General features: G+C 33.1%; 1 protein-coding gene across 1 annotated transcript in view; it reads left to right on the top strand.

Annotated features, from left to right (window-relative positions):
* Positions 1 to 26,363, top strand: part of ATRNL1 (attractin like 1) — a gene marked incomplete at both ends in the record, with an annotated part of 679,175 nt that overhangs the window by 128,311 nt on the left and 524,501 nt on the right. Inside the window, 7 exons of the mRNA XM_082673255.1 lie at positions 3,585 to 3,669; positions 4,974 to 5,182; positions 6,214 to 6,332; positions 10,809 to 10,941; positions 14,825 to 15,006; positions 23,814 to 24,027; positions 25,738 to 25,926. Of these exons, the coding sequence (XP_082529381.1) occupies positions 3,585 to 3,669; positions 4,974 to 5,182; positions 6,214 to 6,332; positions 10,809 to 10,941; positions 14,825 to 15,006; positions 23,814 to 24,027; positions 25,738 to 25,926 (1,131 nt within the window). The remainder of the gene's footprint in view (positions 1 to 3,584; positions 3,670 to 4,973; positions 5,183 to 6,213; positions 6,333 to 10,808; positions 10,942 to 14,824; positions 15,007 to 23,813; positions 24,028 to 25,737; positions 25,927 to 26,363) is intronic.

Here is a 26,363-nt window from a genome sequence, read left to right on the forward strand (position 1 = left end):
GTGCCACATCTTCTTTATCCATTCATCTGTCAGTCATTTAGGTTGGTTCCACGTCCAGGCTATTGTAAATAGTGCTGCAATGAACATTGTGGTACATGTCTCTTTTTGAATTATGGTGGAAAACAATAAATTTGACCAAGTTAATGTACAGGCTTTTTTATGACTATATAGTTCTCCAAAGAAGATATACAAATATCCCAGTAAGGACATAAAAAGACGCCCAACATCACTAATCATTAGGGAATTGCAAATCAAAACCACAGTGAGATACCACTCACACCCATTAGGATGGCTGTTATCAAGAAATAGAAAACAACAAATGTTGACCAGGATGTAGAGAAATTGGAACCCTTGTGCACTGCTAGGGGGAATGTAAAATGGTGTGGCCACTATAGGACAGAGTATAGAGGTTCCTCAAAAAGTTAAACATAATTACCATATGATCCAGCAATTCTACTCCTGGGTATACACACAAGAGAATTGAAATCGGGGCAGGAACAGATATCTGTACACGCATGTTCCTAGCAGCATTATTCACAGTAGCCAAAACCTGGAAACAACCTACATATCCATATATGGATGAATGGATAAAGAAAATGTCGTACATACATACAATGGAAATTCTTCAGGGTTTAAAAAGGAAGGAAATTCTGACACATGCTACAGCACAGATGAACTTTGAATACATGCTTAGGGAAATAAGCCAGTCACAAAAGGACAAAACTGTATGAATTCATTCATTTGAGGTGCTTAGAATAGTCAAATTTATAGACAACAAAGTAGAGTAGTGGTTACCATGGGCTGGGGAGAGAAGGGAATGGGTGGTTATTATTTAATGGGTACAGAGTTTTAGTTTTGCAAGATGAAGAAAACCCTGGAGATGGGTGGTGATGATGGTGCACAACAATGCAAATGTACTTAATGTCACTGAACTGTTCACTTAAAAATGGTTAAAAAACCAAAAAAAAAAAAAAAACTCAGTAGGTTGAACAGAATAAGCAAGGTGGAGAAGAATCCATAGTTTGATACCATTTATATTGTTTTATAACCTACGAAAATACTAAATATACTAGATCTAGATCTAGATCATAGATATGGGAACATTGATAAACCAATATAGGATAGTGGTTGTGTCCAAAGACAGAAGACATAAAGCAGTTGAATTTGAGAGGGAGCCTCAATCATATCTGTAATATTTTCTTTCTTTAGAAAATCTACAGTAAACATGGTAAAATATTGGGTTTGACAGATCTGGGTAGTGGTATATAGGTGTTTATAATACCATTCTTTAGACTATTCTGTGTGCTGAAAAATTTTTCTTTTTCCCTAAAGAGAGTATAGAGTTACAAGAAATCTTCAAAAGGCCTAATTTTTAGTAAATGCTGGCCTTTATTCTCTCAGCTCTTTTTCCTGACTCACTTCTTAGATGGGTTTTCTGAGCATTTTCCCTGGTTCTCATTTTGGAAATCTGCTTTTCTTCCCTCCTTCTGCTGATTTGTTTTGGACGCTGGGCCGAATTACTTATTCTTTTGTCCTAGATAGGCTCAGATTATTGGGTCACTTTCTTTTCTGGATTCCAGATGTCCTAAAGATGACCTTGAAGGTGATTCTTCTTTGGAGATTTTTATAATAAACTGGTTTCTGGAATTCCTAATTTCTGGAAGTCCTACTCTTTGATCTGACTCTTTTCTGTTTCATTTCTTTGACGCACATTCAGGTTTCTAATTCTGTTGCTGGAATACTGTATTTAACACACAATTTATGAATCAGTGGCCATGTGGGGGGTGTGTGTGTATGTTGGGTTTTGGTGGAATGATTAAAATCTGTCTGCCCTAACTCATTATCTATCTCTAACATTTTCATCTCTTTCTTTGTCAAAGTCTGTACCTTTTACAGGTCACCCCTTCTCTCCAAATGGGAATTATCTTTCAGAATCCATTCAATATACTTTTATAACATCAGACATTCATAAACATAATTTATAGAAAAACAAAGGTAATCTAATGGGCCTTAAGGACATTGCTTAACTTCTCCTAGGTCTCCTTTTTCATTTCTGGCATATGGTGATACCTGCTCAATCAATCTCACTGGATTCTTATACAGACTATTTTAAGTTGTATAGATGAAAGCACTTTGGAAGTTTTATATTACTGCATGCATATAAATGTACACTTAAGAAACGTACATTTCTTAAGTGAACTCTAACGCATAAAATTGGTAGACTATGAATATTATGTGTAAGCCTTTATAATAGTAGTTCTCAAAATGTGATCTTCAGAGCCTTGGCTCCTGGAATGTTCATAGGTGTTATGGGAAAAGTGCTTCTATGGATAAAACATTGGGAAAACACTGGGTTTAGTAAAGTTAGGCTTCTATGCTTTTGTACTCTCTCTTTTGAGAGTAGTTAATAGGTTCATGTACTTTGTGAACTGTAGAGAGAGATTATATCAACTAGGGAATACCCCTTTTGGAGCAGATTTGTGAACCTCAGAATACACTGAGAGAGTGGGAGATATAATGCAAGATATATTTTATTGCTCTCAGTCTTCCAGGTTAATGTTCTAAACCGTGGTTTTCGTTTTTGTGATTCCTTTGATCTTTACTAGTAATAATATTGAATTAAAGCCAAATTTATTATTTCATTTCTAGTGTAATAGGCATGATTGCTTATATAAGAAAACAAGTAATTCATTACAACTAATTGTATTTGAGATTATTTTCTTGTTTCAAAAGGGCTTCTAAGTTACCAAAAAATGAAATAAATTTGTTTTAAACCTTGTTACATCTATGTGCTTGTATTAAATACCAAGGCCTGCTTTTAGATATGCCATGTCTAAGAGGATAAAATCTAAAACACTGTCCTGAGAACGTTTCTAGTCACTGAATACCGAATTATTTGACATCTCAAAATCTCTATTAATATATGTGTCAATTCTGAGGCTATATTTAAATGATAAACAGTTTTCTTTAATCATTTTTCTTTCCATAGTCTTTATGTAGCTCATGAATTATTTAGGTTTCTTTTTTTCATTTTTTTCTATTTTTTGCAACTAAAGCTCTTCTCCTTTACATAAAATGAAAACTATTCCTTTGAAATATCGAATCATTAAACTGATTTAAATATTTTATTTTGATGATTCCATTTTTAGGCATTCTTTCATTGAGTATTATATATTCCATTTAATTTTGCATGCATGCATGTAAAATTTGATTTAGTGATTTAACTTTCTGATGGGTTTGCCCAGTATTGACATTAATGAATTTTACTATATGATTCTTGGTTTATTTAATAAAATATGTCATTGAAATTATCCTCCAATGTAAAGTTCATCTAATTTTTTTCCTTTGATTTCCTTTATTCTCATACATGTAAAATTATTTGTGATAATTTTAGGCAGAAGTTATTTTTATCTAAGGAATAATGCTAGTTGAGTAATGATACTAAATTGTAGGTCATGGAAAATTAATGAAAGGCTTCCTAATTTTAAGTATTGTATCTTTATTTGGCCAATGATTATTTTATAGTATTTGTCTTAAATAGTTCTTTTTTTTCACTTTTTGTTTTGCTGTTTTCATTTTCCTAGCTTGTGATGAATGGAAAATATTACCGAAACCAAACCTTCATAGAGATGTCAACAGATTTGGACACTCTGCAGTTGTCATTAATGGGTAAAAGAAGCACATTTATCAGTTATACTACCCACATATTTTGTTATTCTTTAAACAAATTATTGTTTGTACTTAATGGATTGGATTTTATATATCCCTGTAATACCGTGGAATGAATTTTGCTTCATTAACTGTATCCTTCATTTCTTTTTTGTTTAAATTTATTTAAGGGGCAGGGGAGTATCAAAGGAAAGGTGCTGAGACAGAACTTCAGATACTCTTTTAAAAAGTCATCCTGCCTTCTTTCGTTTTTCCAGAGATCAGATCATGAATGACTTCCTTAAAAAAGATCAGTCTGAAGTGATAGAAAGGCTAGCCACATATTTCTTCTGAGGAGAGCAAGGGAAGTGAGAAGAATTAGATTCTCATTTTGGTTCTGTCATAACTGAATGTGTGACTTTTGACAAATCTCTTAACCTCTCTGGCCTTGAAGACTGTTCTATCCACTGGGAATTTGGACTGGATGATCATTAAGTTACCTTCATCCTTTAAGTTATTATGATTTTGCTATTTCTATAGCACAAGTTCGTTAATGTGGACTTGTGACAGTAAACAATATGCTAGATCATTCATTAGCTTAAACTTCGTAATTCATGACATTTTTCATAAGTTCATTTTATTACTACCTTATTCTAATTATGTAAAAATTCTCCAATATAATACTAAAAGTAGTCAGAACTTAATCACAATGAAGCTGTGTAACTGATATCAGTTAGCTTTTGAAACTGAAATAAATGAAATTCAGAGTGTAAACATAAAACCTCTAGGCTTCTCTGTTGAAAACTGCATTTGGTTGATTTTTATTTTACTTTTTTTAAATAATAAAAGATATTCTTGAAGCATTTTCTGATCTTTTCCATTTATTGTGTTAATAATATTTTTAGAAACAAAAATTAGGCTGTTTTGAGGGCATGTCAAATTTTTTGGCATTGGTAGTATTAATTAATTGAGTAATCATCTGGGCTTTTCAAATTGAAACTTTGAAAATCTTTTTGATAATTTTACTCTTGGTCTTTTTATTTTACAAGAGGATAGTAAAACACTATATGAAGAACTCTATATCTAATTTCTAAATTCTTTGTATTCAAAAATTGTAATTCTATATAGCAATTCTAAAGTATATCTTATTGTCTAAAGTGTATCTTATTATAGTATATACAGCTACTATATATTTCTAAAAAATTGTTTCCTAACTAGATAAGATAATGTAAAATGTGTATTTAAATTTATTTTTAAAACTAACACATTAGACAGAGACTTTTCTTAATATTGTTCCTTTAAGATTCTTATTTTGTCTCTAATAGGTCCATGTATATATTTGGAGGATTTTCTAGTGTACTCCTTAATGATATACTTGTATACAAGCCTCCAAATTGCAAGGCTTTCAGAGATGAAGAACTTTGTAAAAATGCTGGTCCAGGGATAAAATGTATTTGGAATAAAAATCACTGTGAATCTTGGGAGTCTGGGAATACTAATAATATTCTTAGAGCAAAGTGCCCTCTGAAAACAGGTAAACATTTTTTTTCTTTCTTATATTTGGAACAAAGTTTCTTTATTTGGCTAGAAGTGGAAATGCATTCTGCTTGTAAGAATTACCTTAGTAGCTTTCAGAAATTAAAAATTCATAATTCTCTAATTAGGAATTCTAATGTTTGAATTTAGCAGTGATTAGTAATTTAATATCTTTATTAGCTATTTTTAGTTTTCTTTTTTGAATTCTGTATGTAATATTTATATATCAATTTGTATATGTAACATGGCCATATATATGAATTATTTTCATATGTAAGTAAAAAATGCTTTCAAATACACCCTGTCTAAGATATACTGTATGCTTCAAAGAAAAAAAATGAAGTAATTTATTCTGCATTTGGTAGTTTTTTTCTTTCTGAATTATTGCCAAGGCAGACCATAAAGTTAAAAATTTTCTAGAATTTTGATGAGTTTTGTTATAATTTAATATTTCTTATAAAATATTGAATAAATAAATCAAACTTATGAATAATTACTAATAAGTATTTATTTATGAGGAATGATTTGGATAAAAATTGTTCAATTTTCTTTAAATGAGTGGGGCTCTTATACATTTTTGGTGCTACAATTAACAAATCAAGTTTTGCTAATCTATAATAAGTCATGTCTCTAAATACCTTTATGAAGAATAATAAGCAATGAGTATTTGTTATAATGTTTTCTTTTAGATATATAGTAATACATTTTGTTTAGTAAAATACCTCTAAATCTTTTTCTCCCTCCATAATGTGTAAATTTTAATTAATTACTTATTTTAATGTGTAAATTTTAAATGGCTGGAGGATCCTGGTAGACTGAATAAAGATGAGTCTAGGAGGTATCTAAATCCCTTTAAATATAATTAAATTACAAAATTGAGTTCATATTGAAGAATTTATTTTGATATTGATGGTTATATTTATGGTTTAAAAATGTCTTAGTGATTCTTAACAGATGTTAAAAATATGTGAATTAAGACGTGTGACATTTTCTTTTTCATCCTGATATGTTCTCTCATTTGTATCACAGCTGCTTCTGATGACAGATGTTACAGATATGCAGATTGTGCCAGCTGTACTGCCAATACAAATGGGTGCCAGTGGTGCGATGACAAGAAATGCATTTCATCAAACAGTAACTGCAGTATGGTTAGTATTTATGGGTAAATGATGTTGTAGCTAACATGCTACTTCATAATCGTTAGCTTACCATTTAGTACCACTGTACAAAATAGCACTTTCCTTATCAAGATATTTAGAAGGGGGAAGGGTGAAATAGGGGTATGAGATTAAGAGATACAAACTACTATGTATAAAATTGATAAGCAACAAGGATATATTGTCCAGCGCAGGGAGTTATAGCCATTGTTTTGTAAGAATGTTAAATGGAGTATATAATCTTGAAAAATGTTGAATCACTATGTTGCACACCTGAAGCTAATTCAATGTGGTAAACCAACTATACTTCAAAAAAAAAAAAAGACATTTAGAAAGTATGTAGGAAATCACCTACTTCCTGGTATGTTGTAAATTCAGCCTGTAGTTCCTTGCTCATATTTGTCAGTCTAGATTCCATTTTGAATCTGGAAACTTTTACTTCTTTTCATAAATAAGGTTGGGAAAATCCTTTCAAAAATTGTTTTTAAGAAAAGACTGTAGCTATAAACATTGTCTTCTGTGCTGATGAAAATAGGATTATATAAGGATTATATTATATAAGTCGTATCCGTGAGATTCTTGTCAGACATGCATGAACAGTGGTGTGGTTTAGGTTTTGTTTATACACTTTGTGTGCGAGTTTAATCTGAAGTATTGACAGTGGTAGTTTTCCTTTTATCTGTCTTTAGATCTCTGGTTCTCTGAGGCAATATTGTCCCCCGGAGGGACATTTGGCAATGCGTATTTTTTGGGTTGTCACAACTGTGGGGCTGCTACTGGCATCTACTATGGAGAAAGCCAGGGATGCTGCTAAACATCCTACAATGAATGAACAGCCCTCCCACAAAAAATAATTGTCTGGCTCAAAATGTCACTAGTGATGAGGCTGAGAACCCTATTATAGATAAGAGTATTGAAAAAATAATAAAATTAGTATTGATGATAGATTAAAATGGATTAAGAGCAGCAAAAATTAACCTTTTAAGTGGGTAGCATCAAAATGTCCCATATGTTTTTAGAGGATGTCAACAAGTTGAAGGAAAAAAATTTTTAAAGTATTAACAATTATGTTTAGTAGGGTTAAAGATTCTCTTATTGGAGTATAGCTTAAATAACTAAATAGTGTGCAGACAGATTTTCAACTAAATACATATTATTTTTTATTTTTCTGAATTTTTATTAATCAAGAAAACTATCCACTTGTTTTTCAAGATACCAGGCAGAAGTAAAAGGTAAAGAAAAGGGAATTTGAAAACTAAGTAATAAGTTTTTATTTTATCATCTAAAATTTTTCTTTAGTAACCAGTCATATTTCAAAATACTTAGTTGTATGATTCTATTCTAAAATAATATTTAAAACTTAAAATGAAAGAAAATATTGAATTATTGACTAATCAGATTGAACCCTTTTGTTTTCATACATACTGTGTTGGTGTATACTTTTCAGTGATATGAATTGCTGTAATGATAATAGATACCTCAATTTTATTTGAGTTTTAATGTTAATATGACATGACTCACTTTGAAAATTTGAATTATTTTTTATACTTGCATAATATTCATGTAATGGGAGTTACATTAGTGAATAATGTGGAAGTAGGAGGTAAGTAAAATAAAATATAGGAATAAGGGACTAAAATGGAAAACGTTATTAGATAAAAATTGCAAGCAGATTTTACTTAAAAATTTGTTCGGTAACTGAGTTAATTTGTGTTTAGACATTTACACTATATGAAAATACACATATCTCAAAAATTGTATTATGCAAATTGTTATCAAGTGTTCATTTTTAAAAGTGGCCTTTTGCTTTAGAGTTATTTTTGATAATGATGTGTTAACAAGGAAAGTACTGGGTGAGATAGTATAAGTGAGCAGATGGTACTCACTTGTAATTTAGACTTTGATATAATATGTCTTTTGGACGGTTTTATCAAAATGTCTGATGATTAAGCTAAACCAAATGCTAATGGATACAGAAAGGTCTATGAGATTTTAGTGTAAATGATGTCCACTGAGATTCTATTTCATTATTTAGTCATAGTTACTGCAAGTTGCATATTTTGTGCTCTAATAGCTCCAATAACCTTACTTCTTACAGATTTTCATTTTAAATTTACATCTAAATATAGTAGGATGAAGATGAGTAGAGTAATGGTTATGCTTCACAGTCTGTTTACTAATGTGCATCTGGTTCATTAGGCCAAAAAATGCCAGCCATGTTTCAAAGTAACAGTCAGCTTTCTTCCATCATTGAATAAATTGGCCCTGTGTGTGACTGAAATATAATTTCATCTTTTGTACTGTTTCAGTATCAATAAATGATTATACTGTTCTTTTTTTTTTTAAATAAATTTATTTTTGGCTGCAGTGGGTCTTCGTTGCTGTGCGCGGGCTTTCTCTAGTTGCGGCGAGCAGTGGCTACTCTTTGTTGCGCTGTGTGTGCTTCTCATTGCAGTGGCTTCTCTTGTTGCAGAGCACGGGCTCTGGGTGCACGGGCTTCAGTAGTTGTGGCATGCAGGCTTATTAGTTGTGGCTCACGGGCTAAGAGCGCAGGCTCGGTAGTTGTGATGCACGGGCTTAGTCGCTCCGTGGCATGTGGGATCTTCTGGACCAGGGCTTGAACCTGTGTCCCCTGCATTGGCAGGCGTATTCTTAACCACTATGTCACCAGGGAAGTCCCAATTATACCGTTCTTAATGAAGAGCAGTTGAGTTATTTGGATGGTGACTCTGATGTTACCATTGTTATTCTAAAGATTGGCATTAAGCTGTTATTCTTTCTCTTATTCTAACATGTTGTTAGCCATTCTCTTGTCTTTTTTATAGGTTATTTTATTTATCAGATGATTCAAGTAAATTTATTTTTAGTTAACAGATGTTTGGAACTATAATAATTGTATATAATAATACTAAGATTTATATACTATATGAGAACAAAAAGCTATGAATCAGAAAAACAACATTAAGAAAATTTATATGTTCTTAATGAAAACGTGATGGTTGAATAAGAGTTGCAATGTAGTTTGGGTTTTAAAAAAATATTTCTTCTGCGATTATTTTAGGATGAGTAAGATAAACATTAGTATCTATGTACTTTTTTTCTTTTTCTTTTTTTTTTTTTTTTTTTGCGGTGTGCGGGCCTCTCACTGTTGTGGCCTCTCCGGTTGTGGAGCACAGGCTCCGGACGCGCAGGCTCAGCGGCCATGGCTCACGGGCCCAGCCGCTCCGCGGCATGTGGGATCTTCCCAGACCAGGGCACGAACCCGTGTCCCCTGCATTGGCAGGCGGACTCTCAACCACTGCGCCACCAGGGAAGTCCCTATCTATGTACTTTTAATCTGTGACCTTATAGTATATGCAATTTGCTCTAAAGAAATTAACATCTTTGAAATGGAGGTGACCGCAATGTATTTTATGTTGGAAAGTATAGTAGTTTATAAATAAATATTTGATGGGTGACATTTTAAAGTATATATCTAAGAGGATAAAAATTGCTTCAACCATTTTTATATATGGGCGAGTTATAAGCAAATTTTAACTGTTAAGTTTTTTGGTTGAAGAAAACTATTTAACACCCTTACATGAGAAAGCCTGAGGTAAGTATGTCTGCCTACTGAAATAAAAGGGGCCTCAGGGTGCAGCATGTGTTTTTTCCTTTTTGTTTTTTTCTCAAAAAAGAGTAACAGGAAGAGTTGAGCCCAAAATTTTAGAATTTGATTTTCATTATCATAGATGCTAAAAATATTATGTGAAATATTGAAACTTGGTATGTGCAGGGAACTCACACCACAGTTTCTATGTTGCCTTTTTTTTCTTTTTTAACCTTTAACCTCTTAGAGCTGGAATTAGTTGAAATATGATAGTTGTATAATAGGACTGATCAAAATGTAACTTTTGCAGGTTCTTTTCAACCTCCATTATGGAAATGTGACAGATACATACAGGAGAAACATCAATTAACCAAAACCATTATTTAATGTCTGTGAAAGTAAAATTAGTTTGAGTTATTGAGAAAATAATTTGTCTTTTTAGATTTTATTGGATTTTGATAAAACATCTCTTTAAGTTTTTCTACTCATCATTTCTACTTCATTCCCAAGGATCTGTATGATAGTTTTGTTATGACTAGAATTCTTTCATGTGATCATTGAGAGAAATGACTTTGTGCATTGGCTTTATTTATTGAATTGGAAACCTGTTATCAGATTCAATAGAATAGGTTTTCATTACATGGTTTCTGTTTCAAATTGTGTAATTTGCACGTTTTTCCAGTAAGCACACATTCTAATTCGAAGAACTTTGTTTAAATAAAGAAATGAGTAAGAGAAATTCTGATTCAGTACAATTGGATTTGGTGTTAGAAATCTGTATTGTAAAGCTCACCAGGTGACTTATATGTACACTGAAGTTTAAGAGTCATTGCTGTACAAAGGTGAAAAATAACATGCTTTATCTTTTAATTTTGTAGTCTGTGAAAAACTATACCAAATGTCATGTGAGAAATGAGCAGATTTGTAACAAACTTACCAGCTGTAAAAGCTGTTCGCTAAACTTGAATTGCCAGTGGGATCAGAGACAACAGGAGTGCCAGGCTTTACCAGGTAAAGATTTCAATTTGGTAAATGAGTTTTATAGTCCACAGATGAATGCCATTATAGTAAAGAACGTTTAGTAAGAACATCCCATTTTCTAAAATTAAATCAGTAGCAAATAAACAATAATATTGGAGTAATGATAGCAGTGTTTCTACAAGAAAAGTTTGTATGTTCATTTCTAATTCTTTTAAGATGTTCAAGGTTTCTTGTATTTATTATGCTATTGACTTGATCAGAATACTGTTCAATTAAAAAATTATGTCTTAAAAACATAGAAAATAAAAAGTATTTAGTATCCAGATCTAGCAATGTTAACATTTTAGCACATTGGATTTTATTTTTTAAGTGCCCTTTATTTTTTAAATTTCAGGAACTGTTTTTTACTGACTGCTTTTTTGTTACAAATTGAAACATTTCTAGTAATTGTTATATGATTTAATGAGAATCTAAGTTCTGCAAACCAGAGCAAAACTCATTTTATTTATTTTTTAAAAAATAATTAATTAATTAATTAGGTTGTGCCAGTGCCAGGTCTTAGTTGTGGCAGGCAGGCTCCTTAATTGTGTCTCACCAGCTCCTTAGTTGCAGCATGTGTACTCCTTAGTTGCGGCTTGCCAGCTCCTTAGTTGTGGTATGTGAACTCTTAGTTGTGGCATGCATATGGGATCTAGTTTCCGGGCCCCCTGCATTGGAAGTGTGGGGTCTTAACAACTGTGCCACCAGGGAAGTCCCAAAACTCATTAAAAAGAAATTTCAATTTAATTTTTATAGCTAACACTCTTCTTAGTGGACCCTAAGTACTCTTTCTTTCAAATATGAAAGAGAAAAGCAGAAAATTGAAAACTTGTATAGATATTTAACCAGTTCCATTTTCTTATTATACAGATAAGCTGAGACACACTAGTTATGTGACTTGCTTCAAGGTGCCTGACTTGTAAATGGCAGAGGGGACTAATAACTGGGAGTTCTATTTCTGTTCAGTTTTTTGCCTGTTTCTATATCATGATTTTTTTTTTAAATTCTTTCATAGAAAAATTTTCTGAACCTATGTAGTTCTAGAAAGTGTTGGAAAATTCCATCACAGGATTTAAGGCTTTCTTATATAAGTTCATGTGAGAAAATAAAAATTAGATTGCCTTTAAAAGTACGATTGAGGTTTTGGAATTTTCTCTATGTGCTGACTTTTGAAGCTTTTAAATAGTGATATATGCATGTGTGTTCACTTTGAGTAAATTAGAGAATATTAATGCAGTAGGCAGGATTTGAGAAGCATTAGTGATATGACACTAAACTTGAAAGTAATGATTTCTAAGTGTTAAAATCTAAAAATAACATGTAGATCAGAAAAAATACTTATAAAGTCTCTTTAAAAAGACAAAGAAAATGCTAGACTAAAATAAGATTTGACTGAAGGAATATATATGTTTAAAGGAATATTACTCAATAAGAAGGGAATTAGATTACCAGTGGAAATTTGGAAAAATAATAGTGAAGTTTTATTTGGTAGTACCCATCTATTCATTGCTTGGGAAAATATTTTGGTTTGGTATAAGGGTTCTACTTGACCAGGCTGTTATTTTGGAGAATAATAAATAGAATAAAATATTTTATTATGTACTAACTTACCTTGTCCTGTGTTCATATTTACTAAGAACCAGCTTGGTATATATATAGTTTGGTTTCCATTCAGCTTGTCTCAAGGAAGTGAATGCTCTAAATGGAGGGCCCAGTCTGTATAGTAGTTGCACTTTTCCATGAAAGTTTGTGAATTGCATTTTTCCCATTGATCTCATATAAAATTGGCAATTTGAATTTGTCTAACTAAACTTATTGAAAAAATTAACTGCTATCCTTTTAACTCTAAAGCTGAGTTAATTCTCAATTAGGAAGCCTAAAACATCAAAACATTTGGGTCAGTGCTATAATTTAGTTTAGCTTCAAAGGCCCATGCGTTGTTTGCATTTGTGTGATTTATCAACCAGGTATTTTTGATCTTATAAAAAAAAAGCGACAGGCAAAACTAATGCAAATCCTTCCTTGATTTAGTAAGGAAAGAAACAGCCGAAATTTAACCAAAACTTTTGCACTCTTTCCTTAAAGTGATTTGGTACTTTAGATTTCAGAAGACAAGGAAGATTGCTATATGTGTAGCCCGAAAATGAAAACAGACATGTTTGAAAGTCTTATTAAATGACTCCAGTTTATTGAGGGGTTACTGTGTTCCAAGCACCGTGTGTTATTCTCATTACCTAGTTTAACAGGACAGCAGTTATTAAAGAACCAGAGTACCCTGTAATACTAAGATATTATTTGCTTTTGTGATTCTCATTCTGTTATAGGTTTGCTATGTAAATAGTTTTCCAAAGGCTACATAATACATGATTCCAATAGATTGAATGTAGATGCAGATACGAGAATACAGTTATATTAAACCAATACTAAAGAGATTTGCAAAAATATTTATAAAACAATGCCACACTTTTCACTATTTTGGTTTTTGGAGACTATAATTAAAAAATTAAATATGCTATTTATTTTAAGTTGTTATATTTTTCCCCAACATTTTATTATGAAAAATTTCAAACATAGAAAAACTGAAAAAATTGTAGAGAGGATACCCAATACCCTCACCCTAGATTCTATGATACACGTTTTCCTCTGCTTTATTCCTGATCTCTCTGCCTATCCATGCCCTATTTATTTATCAACCCATGTCAATTTTTTGATGCCAGGGACCTGATTTGAACTGCTCCTAAGGAGAAAATTTGATGGTACATCTTCTTCAAGCCTATAATAGCATAAAGGGACAAGACATCCCAGAAACTGGAGAAGTGTGTTTGTAATAAAAATTTAAATTATAATTTTAAATGAATAAGTATATTTTTAAAAGATCAGTTTTTATTTTTAATATGATCAAACCCAATAGATATAAAATGCATAAGAGAAAAAATATGTGGAGTTCTCAATAATTTTTAAGAGTTAAAGGGGTCTTGAGACCAGAATATTTGAGAATTGCTGCTTTATAATAATTCCATAAAGATTGTATTAATGCATCCAAGGCTGAAAGGGCAAGAGGCACTGATATATTTAGTGATGTGGAAACTAAAATGTAGTGAAACTTCATAGATCGGTGTGTTAATAAAACACTGCAATGTTAATTAATGCACACTAGAGCATAACTTTATATTGTATTTATAAATCCATGTTTAGAAAATAGGCACTGTTTTAAGTTCAATTTGGACCCTAAGGATAAACCACTGTTACTGAATGGTATGTTTAAACTTTCGAAAGACCTGAATGACTGTGTAAAAATAAATACTAGAAAGCAAAGCTTATAGCTTCTTTACTAAACGTAAATGAAATGAGACTTCTCGCCCCACAGTTATAATTAAAGAATCAAAGAACCCAGCTTATATCAAAATCGTACACCTGGGCTATGGAAATTAGATTTAGAGGACAATTAGCTACACTTGTAGGATAACTTTGAAATTGCTTTTGTTATGTGCTGGTTATTTTTCTATTAAAGTGATCTTGTATTATATAAATTGCACTTTGGGACATAAGTGCAGTAGTGATTTTACTTGCTGAGAAACCATATGCCAGTACACTAGGTTTACACAGAAAACCTAAGAGTCAACACATTTTAACAGATGTTATAGAGCCGTAGCTTTTCTTATGTTTAAGAATTAAAGAAAAAATTAGGATCTTCTTGTTCTTCATCAGACTATTAGACACATTTAGTTTGGTATGTTATAGTGATATATTTAAATTTTTATTGTTAAAATTATTTAAACAAATACCGAAGTTGTATATAGAATTCTAAAATAATTGAAAAATACACATGCTTTTTGGTAATCTAAAAATAAGATATAATTTTTTTTTTGACTAGCTCATCTTTGTGGAGAAGGATGGAATCATATCGGGGATGCTTGTCTTAGAATTAATTCCAGTAGAGAAAACTATGACAATGCAAAACTTTATTGCTATAATCTTAGTGGAAATCTTGCTTCATTAACAACCTCGAAAGAAGTAGAATTTGTACTGGATGAAATACAGAAGTATACGCAACAGGTAACAACTATACTTGTTTTTATTATGGAAATATGCTGATAATCCTGTAACCATTGGCAATGGTTCATTCAGCCTCTTTTTGTTTTTTAATACATTTATTTTACTAAATCGTCGAAGTAGAAGTGTAGAACTGATTTCTTTGGTAATAAAGTTTTCTAAATTACTAATCTCATGTTTTGCTCAGTAAACCATTGCATTATCTTACCAAGAAGACATCTCATATGAATAAATATACTTTAAATATACTTTAAAACTTGTGCTTATAATTTAAGAATTTGTTTTGTAGTGTAATAATTTTGGGATGTCCCTTATAATTAGAACACTAGACCAACACATTGGCTATATTTGTATATATGTATCTTTGTGTGTGTATTCTGTGGGTTAAATTTTTGAATTATACTATTTTCCTAGGTATAGATTTGCTTGAAATAATATACAAATAGTTAACAGGACTTAAACTGATTTTTAAAGTACATGGGAGATTTGGAACATACAGCATTTGGGAACAGTTTGAATTTCCTAGAGAGTTGGTCCATAGAAAATGGAATATTTCCTTGGAAATAATGTCAAATATCATTTTATAAGAAATTTTTAATAGGAACTCACAGTATTTTCTGTTCTTGGGATGTTAAAATACAGTCAACTCTTTAGAACATATTAAGTTGGAGATTTGGAAATAATTTACTAAATATTGTTTTGAAATATCTTATTTAGATACTTACTTGAAATGTCTTGAGGACATTTTTAAAAATTGAGGTATATTTGATGTGTTGTTTCAGGTAGACAACATAATGATTTGATATTTGTAATATTGTGATATATATTGTTTTTGGATTTTTTTTTTAGGTTCCACATGTAAGTGAGATCATTTTCTTTCTCTCTCTGACTCATTTCACTTAGCATAATGCTCTCAAGAGCCATCCGTGTTGTTGCAAATGGCAAGATTTCAGTACCCTGTGATCTCACTTCTGTGTTGAATTTAAAACAAAGAAACAGGAATACACATGAAAAAACAAAAAAACAAGCTCAAAGATACAAAGAACAGATTGGTAGTTGTCAGAGGCAAGGGTGGAGGGTGGGCAAAATGGGTGAAGGGGGTCAAAAGGTACAGACTTACAGTTATAAAATAAACAAGCCATGGGGCTGCAATTCATGGCATGGTGACTATAGGTAATAATACTGTATTATGTATTTGAAACGTGCTAGGAGAGTGGATCTGAAAAATCCTCATCACAAGAAAACTGTGTATGGTGACAGATGTTAAGTAGACTTATGTGGTGATCATTCCACAATATATACAAATATTGAATCATTACTTTGTATACCTGAAAATAATATAATGTTATATGTCAATTATACGTCAGTTAAAGAAAAGAAAAAATATAGTCAACTCTTAAGTTGTAGGAGATTTAGAAATAATTTACTAAATCTAATTTAAAATAACTTATTTAGTTCATATACATACTTGAAATATACTAAGATAATATAAACTGTCATAGCATCATTGAAGATTTTTGTATTTTGTGTCAAAATAAAATTAGAGCTCAGTATAGATCAGGTAAGTGATAAAGCTAAACAATAATAAATACCTCAGATCTGAGGTGTGTACAAGATTTGGCCAATGTTTAAGATACACACACACACACACACACACACACACAGACACCCTGTGGTAAATAATCCACAAAGTGGCATGATTTCTATACAAATAATGGAGATATGGCTATAATTCAACTATTTCTTTGAAAACTATGTTAGATTTCAATGACTTTTTTTGACCTTAGGTTATGGCTTTTATTGGACAAGGGTCTGTTGGTGCTACAGAACTCCACTCTGCAGTGCAGTGGATATGGTTTTGGCTTGAAAACTTTTCAGAGCAAAGATTACCAATTGCTTGCTATTGAAACAGTTAAGTAATACTTCCTTGGTATAGCTGATTTTTAAGCAGCATTGAGGACAGTGTATCAAAATGATGGAGAACATGCAGTGTGGACATACTGCTTACCTCCACAGCTTAGTAGCAAGTTAGCCTCCCCAGTTTATGTTCCTCATCTGTAAACTGGGATATAGTAATCATAGCTACCTTATATGTTTATTGTGAGAAATAAATGAGGTATTGTATGTGAAGAGCATAGATACATTTTATTTCTTAGTGTTTACTAAAGTTATCATTATTATTGTTTGCGTTTTAAAGATTATTTTTGTATGTCTGTTTCCACTACTGCTGTAACTACTATTTCCAAGAATCATTAATTAGATAATGAATTCTTAAGTAACTAAATGAATTTATTTGATGAATAGTTAATAATATTGATATTGACTGTAGAAAAATATTTGCCCCAGAATAGTGTTTTAATTTTTCCACTTTACAAAGCCTTCCTCCACCCACCCCCACTAATTATACTAGGACCTTTTCCTTCTTAAGATCATTTCTGATTTATGCGAAAGAATAGGAATATATGTTACTGATTTTCCTTTTGCTAACAACAGGGGAACAAGCATCTGATTTTTAAAAAGTGATATAAGAAAAGTTTTGTATAAATGTTAAAAAATTAAAGGGACTTAAACACATACTCTTTTGAAATGTTTGTATGAACATTCAGTTCATTACTATTGCCTGCCATAATTTTTGTGGTGGTATTAGTGTGTGTATTTCTCATGAGTATTGATACAGATAATTTAATTTCTAATGCCATTTTATATCTGTAGAGTCAAAGCCCTCCCCCATTAATAAAATTGATAAATTTATTATACCTCCAGTTTTTATAAATATTCAAAAGTTTTACATGGATATCACATTGTGATACTTGGCTGTCAAACATTTGTTATATGCTTGATATTAATAGGGAAAAGAAAAACTATAATAATTAAATTTGTATGAAAAATTGATCTGTAAAATCATTTTTGTGTGAACTGAAGCTGTATTTCTGGGAAGGATGGGCTAATCTTCATTCCTTTAGTACAAATTTATTGAGCACCTTCATTGTACTTGGCAGTCTACTGCTTGCTGAGAATATAGAGATCAAAAACAATCACTGTTGTTAAAGAGCTTATGGGGGAGAAATACAAACACAGTCATACCAAAGTGTGATAATTGCAATGATAGATGCACACAGGGTGATGTATGAAGGTAGAGGATGGATACCTGACCAGTAACGTGGACTTAAGGAGTTTCCTAGAGTAATGCTGTAGTTAATTATTGCAGGACTTTGAGTTGGCCAGCACATGAAGATATTTGTAAGGAGGTCAGAGAAGTGCCTCTGTTTTTTCTCTTAATTTGCCTTGTTTGAGAGCTACCAGCCTTATGGTTGAGGATAAGATGCAAGTGGTGTCATCTAGGAGAGATCTGTTGATTTTTAAAAAATATTTTAGACAATATTGACAGGGTGTTATTTGTAAAGTTTTATTTTTAGTCATATGGAGCATACAACATAATTTAAGATCTATTTATATTCTTGTACTACCAAGAGCTTCATTTCTTTAATTACAAAATTGAGATTCAGTTATCAATGAACATTTGGAAATTAGTTCTACTGAATATGTATAACTTATAAAGAGCGTCTTATTGGTAGATCCACATTCTTTGACTTTTAGAAAGTACTAGTGTTTGGCATTTGAGCTCTATTGCTATTTTCCTTGTTTAAAATACATTATTTTTAGTTTTTACATTTTAAACTTGAAATATGCTATTTTAGAAGTTTCATATTTCAAGATTTCTTACATAAGTTGCTCACTTTTTCTTATGATTATACAGTAGGTCCTTATTAGTTATCTATTTTATATATAGTAGTGTGTATATGCTTATAAGTCATAAAGATTAGACCAACAATTATTTCGGATGTATGACGAACTTAGATTCAGTAGTTTGTGGCATAGCCTGCCCTGTAAATGAAGAATGTTTTATTTCATTAGAAATATGAGCTTTAGCAAAATTTCAAAGGTGGAATTTTCTGCAAGGTGACATTCCGCTAAGCATATCTTTATATAAAATGAATTATATCCTGAGTCACTGCAGTTGTATAAACTTAAGGTAACCTTTCTGTAGCAAATAAAGATTGACAAATTCATGCACTTTAAACAGGTATCCTGGATCAAATGATCATTTACTTATCAGAAATGGCTAATGAAATGTTGCAATGATTTATGGTGTGCTGCAGTAAATTTTCATAATATAGTAATTTATCTTTCATTCTTCAACTGCCTGTCCAGTTCATTTACTGCGTAATAGTTACTTTAAATGTTTTATCAACTGCTTATTTTTCTGTTCCTCTCCTCTTCCTTGCAGATTCTTATCATGATGATTTAGAGAATAATATTTCATTTTAAACGACTTGTTTTTACTATAGATAGTTTGGAAATATAGACAGAGTTGCTGTAACGTGAAGCACAGTCATTAATCTGAAATAGCTATGTTGGATTGATTCCTGTTGTTATTATCCAGAACTATAAAAATGTTATAGCTTTTTTGTTATCAAAATATCTTTGAGAATAAGTATGAAATATATGATGAACACAAGGCAAAGCAGCATGTGTATTTTTATAATTAGAAACATTATTTATTAAGCACTATCTCTGTCTCAGGAATTGGATGTTGGAAAATAAGCATCTCTGTTCTAATGGCCTTGCTTAGGAAAATTTGTTGACTACCTACTATGTGTACAGTACTCTACTTAGGTGATATGAGATCTACTGTTATAATGAATATTCATAATATTTTAATTTCATTTAAGAAATATTTGTTGAGTATTTTCTGTGTGAAAATTGTTATATTTATACACTATAAATTTCTAGGTCTACGGGTTCTTTATAAGCTCTCTAGGACAATTTGTACAACATATTTAGAATAAATACTGGATTTATATATCGTATTTCTGTATTGTTAAAGACTCAAGTGGAGGGACATATTTTTCTCTATCCTGACAGTCAGTAATGTAAAAAAAAAAAAAGATGATGTGGAGTTTTGAAACTACTTCACATTATAATATTATTAGCTTGGTAACTGAGAACATAAATTATTATTATGTATATTTAAGGTAGAAATGTTTAGGAATGATGTCAGCAAGGTGATAGAATGGGAGTTTGCAGCACTCATTCCCTCACAGAAACATTGATTTGAACAATCATTCATATACAAAATACCTTTACAAAAGCTAAGGAGTCCAGGTAAGAGATTATAGCACCGGGTTGGGGGCGGTGGGGGGAACACAGAAATAAGAAAACACTCATTGAAGATGGTAGAAAGGACAGTTTCACATTACCTGCATCATCCTTCCCCTAAGCCTGCACAGTACAGGAAGCACGGTGAGAAAGGGTGAGAAATACCCTCTGCAAAGGGGAAGGAGAATGAAATGAGCACCGATTTTGCTTTGGACCCTACTTCCAGGCCTGCTCTAGTGAACCCCAGTGCCTGGATGATCCCTGTGGACCCAGGCGCCAGGCATATCCCAGTGCCACACTGGCTCCTGTGGCCTCAGGCTGCAGGCTGGCACCCGCAGACTCAGCCTCCAGGCTAGTCCCCCATATCCCTAGGAAACAGGAGACCTAGGATCCACACCCTCCCCATTAGACCTGGCCTCTAGAGACCCAGGGTCAGGCTCATCCCAGTGGACTCAGGCTTCAGGCCCTCCCCTATGATCCCAGGTACCAGGCCCACCCCCATGGACTTAGGCGTCAGAAGACTCAGGACCAGGCTTGCCCCAGTGGACCCTGGTACCAGGCTAGCCCCTGCAGCCTCATGACCATACTTGATGGCCCAGGTGCCCGGCTTGCCCCAGCACCAGTCCATAGGATTCAGGCTCATGGCCTGATCCAGTGCCAGGTAAGCCCTGTGGATGCATGCTCCTGGGTGGCTCCCACAGTTCCAGGCTCCAAACTGGCCCATGGACCAGGCTGCAGGCCTGCCACTGTGGACCAGGTTCCAGGCTCACCACTTTGTACTCAGTTACCAGTCCTACCCCAGTGGATCCTTGTGCCAGACTGGCCCTTCAGACCTAGGATCCAGGCCTGCACCCACAGACTCAGGCTCCAGGCTTGCCCTCGTGGAAAAGAGAAAGCGGCAGAAAGCTCATTTAAAGGAATAATTACAGGAAACTTCCCAAATATGGAGAGGGAAAAGAACATCCAGATCCATAAATCCCAAAGAACCTCAAATAGATTAAACATAACGAGACTTTCACCAAGACACATTATAATAACCCCAAATAAATCCAAGCATTTATGCTCAATTGATGTTTGACAGAGGTGCCAAGAACACACGATGGGAAAAGGACAATCTCTTCAATGAATAATGCTGGCTATTCTTATGCAGAAGAATGGAAGTAGATCCTTATCTTACACCATATTAAAAAATCAATTCAAAATGGATTAAAGACTTACACACATTAAGACTCGAAACTGTAAAACTGCAAGAGGAAAACACAAGAAAAAATCTTAACATTGGTCAGGGCAGTGATTTTTTGGATGTGACCCCAAAAGCACAGACAACAAGAGCAAATATAGATAAATGAGACTGTGTCAAACTAGTAAGATTCTGCATAGCAAAGGAGATAATCAAGAGTGAAGAGACAGGGCTCCCCTGGTGGCACAGTGGTTAAGAATCCGCCTGCCAATGCAGGGGACACGGGTTTGAGCCCTGGTCCAGGAAGATCCCACATGCCACGGAGCAACTAAGCCCATGCACTGTAACTACTGAGCCTGCGCTCTAGAGCTCGTGAGCCACAACAACTGAGCTCACGTACTGCAACTACTGAAGCCCACATGCCTAGAGCCCATGCTCTGCAGCAAGAGAAGCCACCGCAATGAGAAGCCCACACACTGCAATGAAGAGTAGCCCCTGCTAGCTGTAACTAGAGCAAGCCTGCTCACAGCAACGAAGACCCAACATAGCCAAAAATAGATTAAAAAAAAAAAAAAGAGTGAAGAGACAACCTATGGAATGGGAGAGAATGTAAACCATACATCTAATAAAGATTTAATGTTCAAAATATATAAAGAACTCAAATAATTCAACAGAAAATAAATAACCCAGTTAAAAAATGGGCAAAGGACATAGAAATTTTTCAAAGAAGACATAAAAATGGCCAGCCAGATATATGATGAAAAGCTCAACAGCAGTAATCATCAGAAAAATGCAAATCAAAACCAATTGAGATATCACCTCACACCTGTTAGAATGGCTGTTATCAAAAAGATAAGAGGTGGGCTTCCCTGGTGGCACAGTGGTTGAGAGTCCGCCTGCCGATGCAGGGGACACGGGTTCGTGCCCTGGTCCGGGAGGATCCCACGTGCTGCGGAGCGGCTGGGCCCGTGAGCCATGGCCGCTGAGCCTGCGCGTCTGGAGCCTGTGCTCGCAACGGGAGAAGCCACAACAGTGTGAGAGGCTTGCATGCCGCAAAAAAAAAAAAAAAAAAAAAAAAAGAGGTAACATATATTGGCAAAGATGAGGAGAACAGGAACTCTTGTATACTGTTGGTGAGAATGTAAGCAGTATAGTCAATTTGGAAAATGGTATGGAGTTTCCTCAAAAAATGAAAACTATCATATAACCCAGCAGTCCCATGTCTAGGTATATATCCAAAGGAAATTAAGTCAGTATCGTGAAGAGATATCTGCACTTCTATGTTCATTGCAGCATTATTCACAATAGCCAAGCTATGGACACAACTTAAGTGTCCATCAACGGATACATGGATGTATAAAGAAAATATATATATATACACATATGGGTATGTTAATTAGCTTGATTGTGATAATCATTTCATAACGTGTACATATACCAAAAAAAAATCATACACCTTATATAGGTATAATTTTCATTTGTCAATTATACCTCAAGAAAGCTAGAAAAAATGAAAAATAAAATCTCAAAAAGAAAAGCATAACTCTAAAGCAGAAACAAGGAAAGAAAAAGAGGTGTTCATAATCTAAAAAATTTTGTAAAGGGAGTACCTTGGACCAAGAATATATCATTATTTTTTCAGTCTCATTAGAATAATATATTTTAAAATTGAGTAATGATTAAAATAAGGTATATAAATACAGCATATATTTTGTTTCTAAGCGACTTTTGAAATATCATTGAGAGCACTAAGAAAGTTTACTTTGATGGCATTTGTCAACCTCTGTTAATTAAATTTAGGCATCAGGGTCAAAGATTTTATTAGTTTTCTTGATCTCTTTAATAATGAAAGTAGATGACATTAATTTATCTAAAACTGCACTAAAGTCCTTGTGTACTAGTAGAGGTCTGAACTAGGAGAGAGGCCCTTCTTCCTAGTCCTTTGTGAACCTGTTGTGAAGTCTTCACTCAGCCTTTATATACTGTTCATTGATTTTGTTTTCTGTTTTCTCACAGTGCATAAAATGCCAATTTAGCTTTAGATTCTTAACTCCACAACTGATTAGATTGGTAGTAACAGTAGTAATAGTAGCTGCAGCAGAAGTAGCAGTAACAGTAGCAGCAACACAATATGTTAAGTTTTTTTAATGATCTTCCCTCGTAAGATAGGTATTTATATCAGATATCACCATTTTATAGAAGAGGAAACTGAGGTTCACGAGGGCTAAAGAAATGACCCCAGTCATGTCACTAAACACAAAATATGTTTTAAACATAGTGTTCTATTATACATGATTCTCCAAGATGTGCTGGAATTGTTAATTATCCTTAGTACTCGAAGTCCTTAGAAAGGCAGTTCTATATATTTTCAAATGTAATTTTTAATGGTAATGAACTGTTTGCTAAGGAATATGATGCAGGATTTTTACATCTCACTTTTTTAAAATGTCCCTTTTGCTATTGTTTACAGAAAGTATCACCTTGGGTAGGCTTACGCAAGATCAATATATCCTACTGGGGATGGGAAGACATGTCACCATTTACAAACACAACACTACAGTGGCTTCCTGGTGAACCCAATGATTCTGGGTTCTGTGCGTATCTAGAAAGGGCAGCCGTGGCAGGCTTAAAAGCTAATCCTTGTACCTCTATGGCAGATGGTCTTGTCTGTGAAAAACCTGTTGGTAAGTAGTCCAGTAAACTAGTATTCTTTAAAAATATGTTTCCAACCTTTCCCACTACCCTCTTCCACGGTGTGATGCTATGTAGGCCTGAAGTAACTTTCACCATCTTTTTATGATGCTGATTTCAATGTATATTTTATCTTTATTCACATTCCCCACTTACTATTAGTGACCTCAGCCTTAACTTATGAAAATATCAAAATTGTATTGTTTTATACAATCTTTATTTCTTGGTTAAAATAGTGAGATTATGAACATATGGTTGTAGTTACAGTATAGTAATAATCTGTTCTTAATATTTTAATGTGTTTTACTTTTATAATAATAGTCTTTGTAAGAAAGATTTATCATTAAGATCAACAACTAATTTAGAAACATTTTAATCTTACAGATCTATTATTTCAGTTGGCAAATGAAGAGAAACCTTGCTGTTCCATCTTTTGAAATGGGTTTTTGTTAAGTGAGAAAGGAATATTGAATTCTTTTCTCTTTTTTTAAATACTATATTTTGTATTGCAGAAGAATATACATAACATAAAATTTATAATTTTAACCATTTTTCCCTTCAGTGTTTTTGAGATATAATTGACTTTTTAAAACATTTTTTAAGTATAGAGTTCACTGTCATTAAGCATATCCACATTGTTGTTAATCTATCAACACTATCCATCTCTAGAACTTTTTCATCTTCCCAAACTGAAACTCCATATCCATTACACAGTAACTCCCCACTCATCCCTCCTCCAGCCCCTGACAGCCACCTTCTACTTCCTGTCTCTATGAGTTTGACTGCTCTAAGTATCTCATATAAGTGGAATCATAAGGTGTTTGTCCGTTTGTGACTGTCTTATTTCTCTTAGCATAATGTCTTCCAAGTTCACCCATGTTGTAACATATGTCAGAATTTCATTCCTGTTTAAACATGAATAATTATCCATTGTATATATATACCACATTTTGTTTATCCATTCATATATTGATGGACACTTGCTGCTTCCACCTCCTGACTATTGTGAATAATGATGCTGTGAACGTGGGTGTACAAATATCTATTCCAGTTCCTGCCTTCACGTCTTCTAGGTACGCAGCCAGAAGTGGAATTGCTGTATCATATGGTGATTCTGTGTTTAATCTTTTGAGGAATTGCCATACTGTTTGCTATGGAAGCCTCGCCATTTTAACACTTCCACAAGTAGTGTACAGGCTTCCAATTTCTCCACATCCTTGCCAACATTTTAAAAAAAAGTCATCCTGATGGGTGTGATAAATATTACATTTTATGTAAAAATTTTATAGTAAACTGTTTTATTTTTGTTTGTTGCTTTGATAAAGTGTGGAATGTTTATAGAATTATGGCTAGCTAGAAAAGTAAATAATGTTAGTGTACATAATATTTAGCCAATGGATAGAAAAACCTAGGTCATGTATTACATTTCTATTAAAAAATTTTAAATTATACAATTTTATGTACTTTGGAAACGATTAAAAATTTCCAAAGTATTATAAATTTCAAATTAGATAATAAATTTAAGAAGTATTGACATGTCATCTTCATTCTCATTTACCTTATCATACAATTTTAACTCTAATTTTTATCCCACACTTGGCTTAATTGAAACATTCCCTAAACAACAAAATGAACGAAACTCGTATACTTGTGTTAGAAAGCAGTTAACAAATAAAATAATTACATTTGCTGATGTATTCCAGTTAGTCCAAATCAAAATGCAAGGCCTTGCAAAAAGCCATGCTCTTTAAGGACGTCGTGTTCCAACTGTACCAGCAACGGAATGGAGTGTATGTGGTGCAGCAGCACGAAGCGATGCGTTGACTCGAATGCCTACATAATCTCTTTTCCATATGGACAGTGTCTGGAGTGGCAGACTGCCACCTGCTCTCGTAAGTATTTCTCTAGAGTCCCTTTTTGTTTAACTGCAACATAAATCACTTTTCTGTGATGGACAGAGAAATTGAACATTTGAGGAAGTTTAAAAAAATGAGAAAAAATATTGTCGCTAGTTATAATTAAAATTGCTAGTTACAAGTAAAAGCTAGTTTTAAAACCTCTTAATGCTGTAACCCTGATTTACATTATACCATCATTTTGAATTCCCCTGAGTCTATTACCCTGCTGTGAGCATTTTGCCACATTTGTGTTCCCCTGAACTCTGAGCGTGTGTTGAAAACAGAGTGACACTTCATGAAAGTGCTCACTTCAGAAGGATCGCATTGCTTCGTCGTGCTTCTTTAGTGTCCTTTAATCTAGCACAGTTCCTGTGGCGTCTTTTTTTATAACTGTGATTTTTTTTTTTTTAAGAACCTACACCAGTTGTTTT

Source organism: Grampus griseus (genome assembly GCF_964374135.1).
Source record: "Grampus griseus genome assembly, chromosome: 16".
Lineage (NCBI taxonomy): Eukaryota > Metazoa > Chordata > Mammalia > Artiodactyla > Delphinidae > Grampus > Grampus griseus.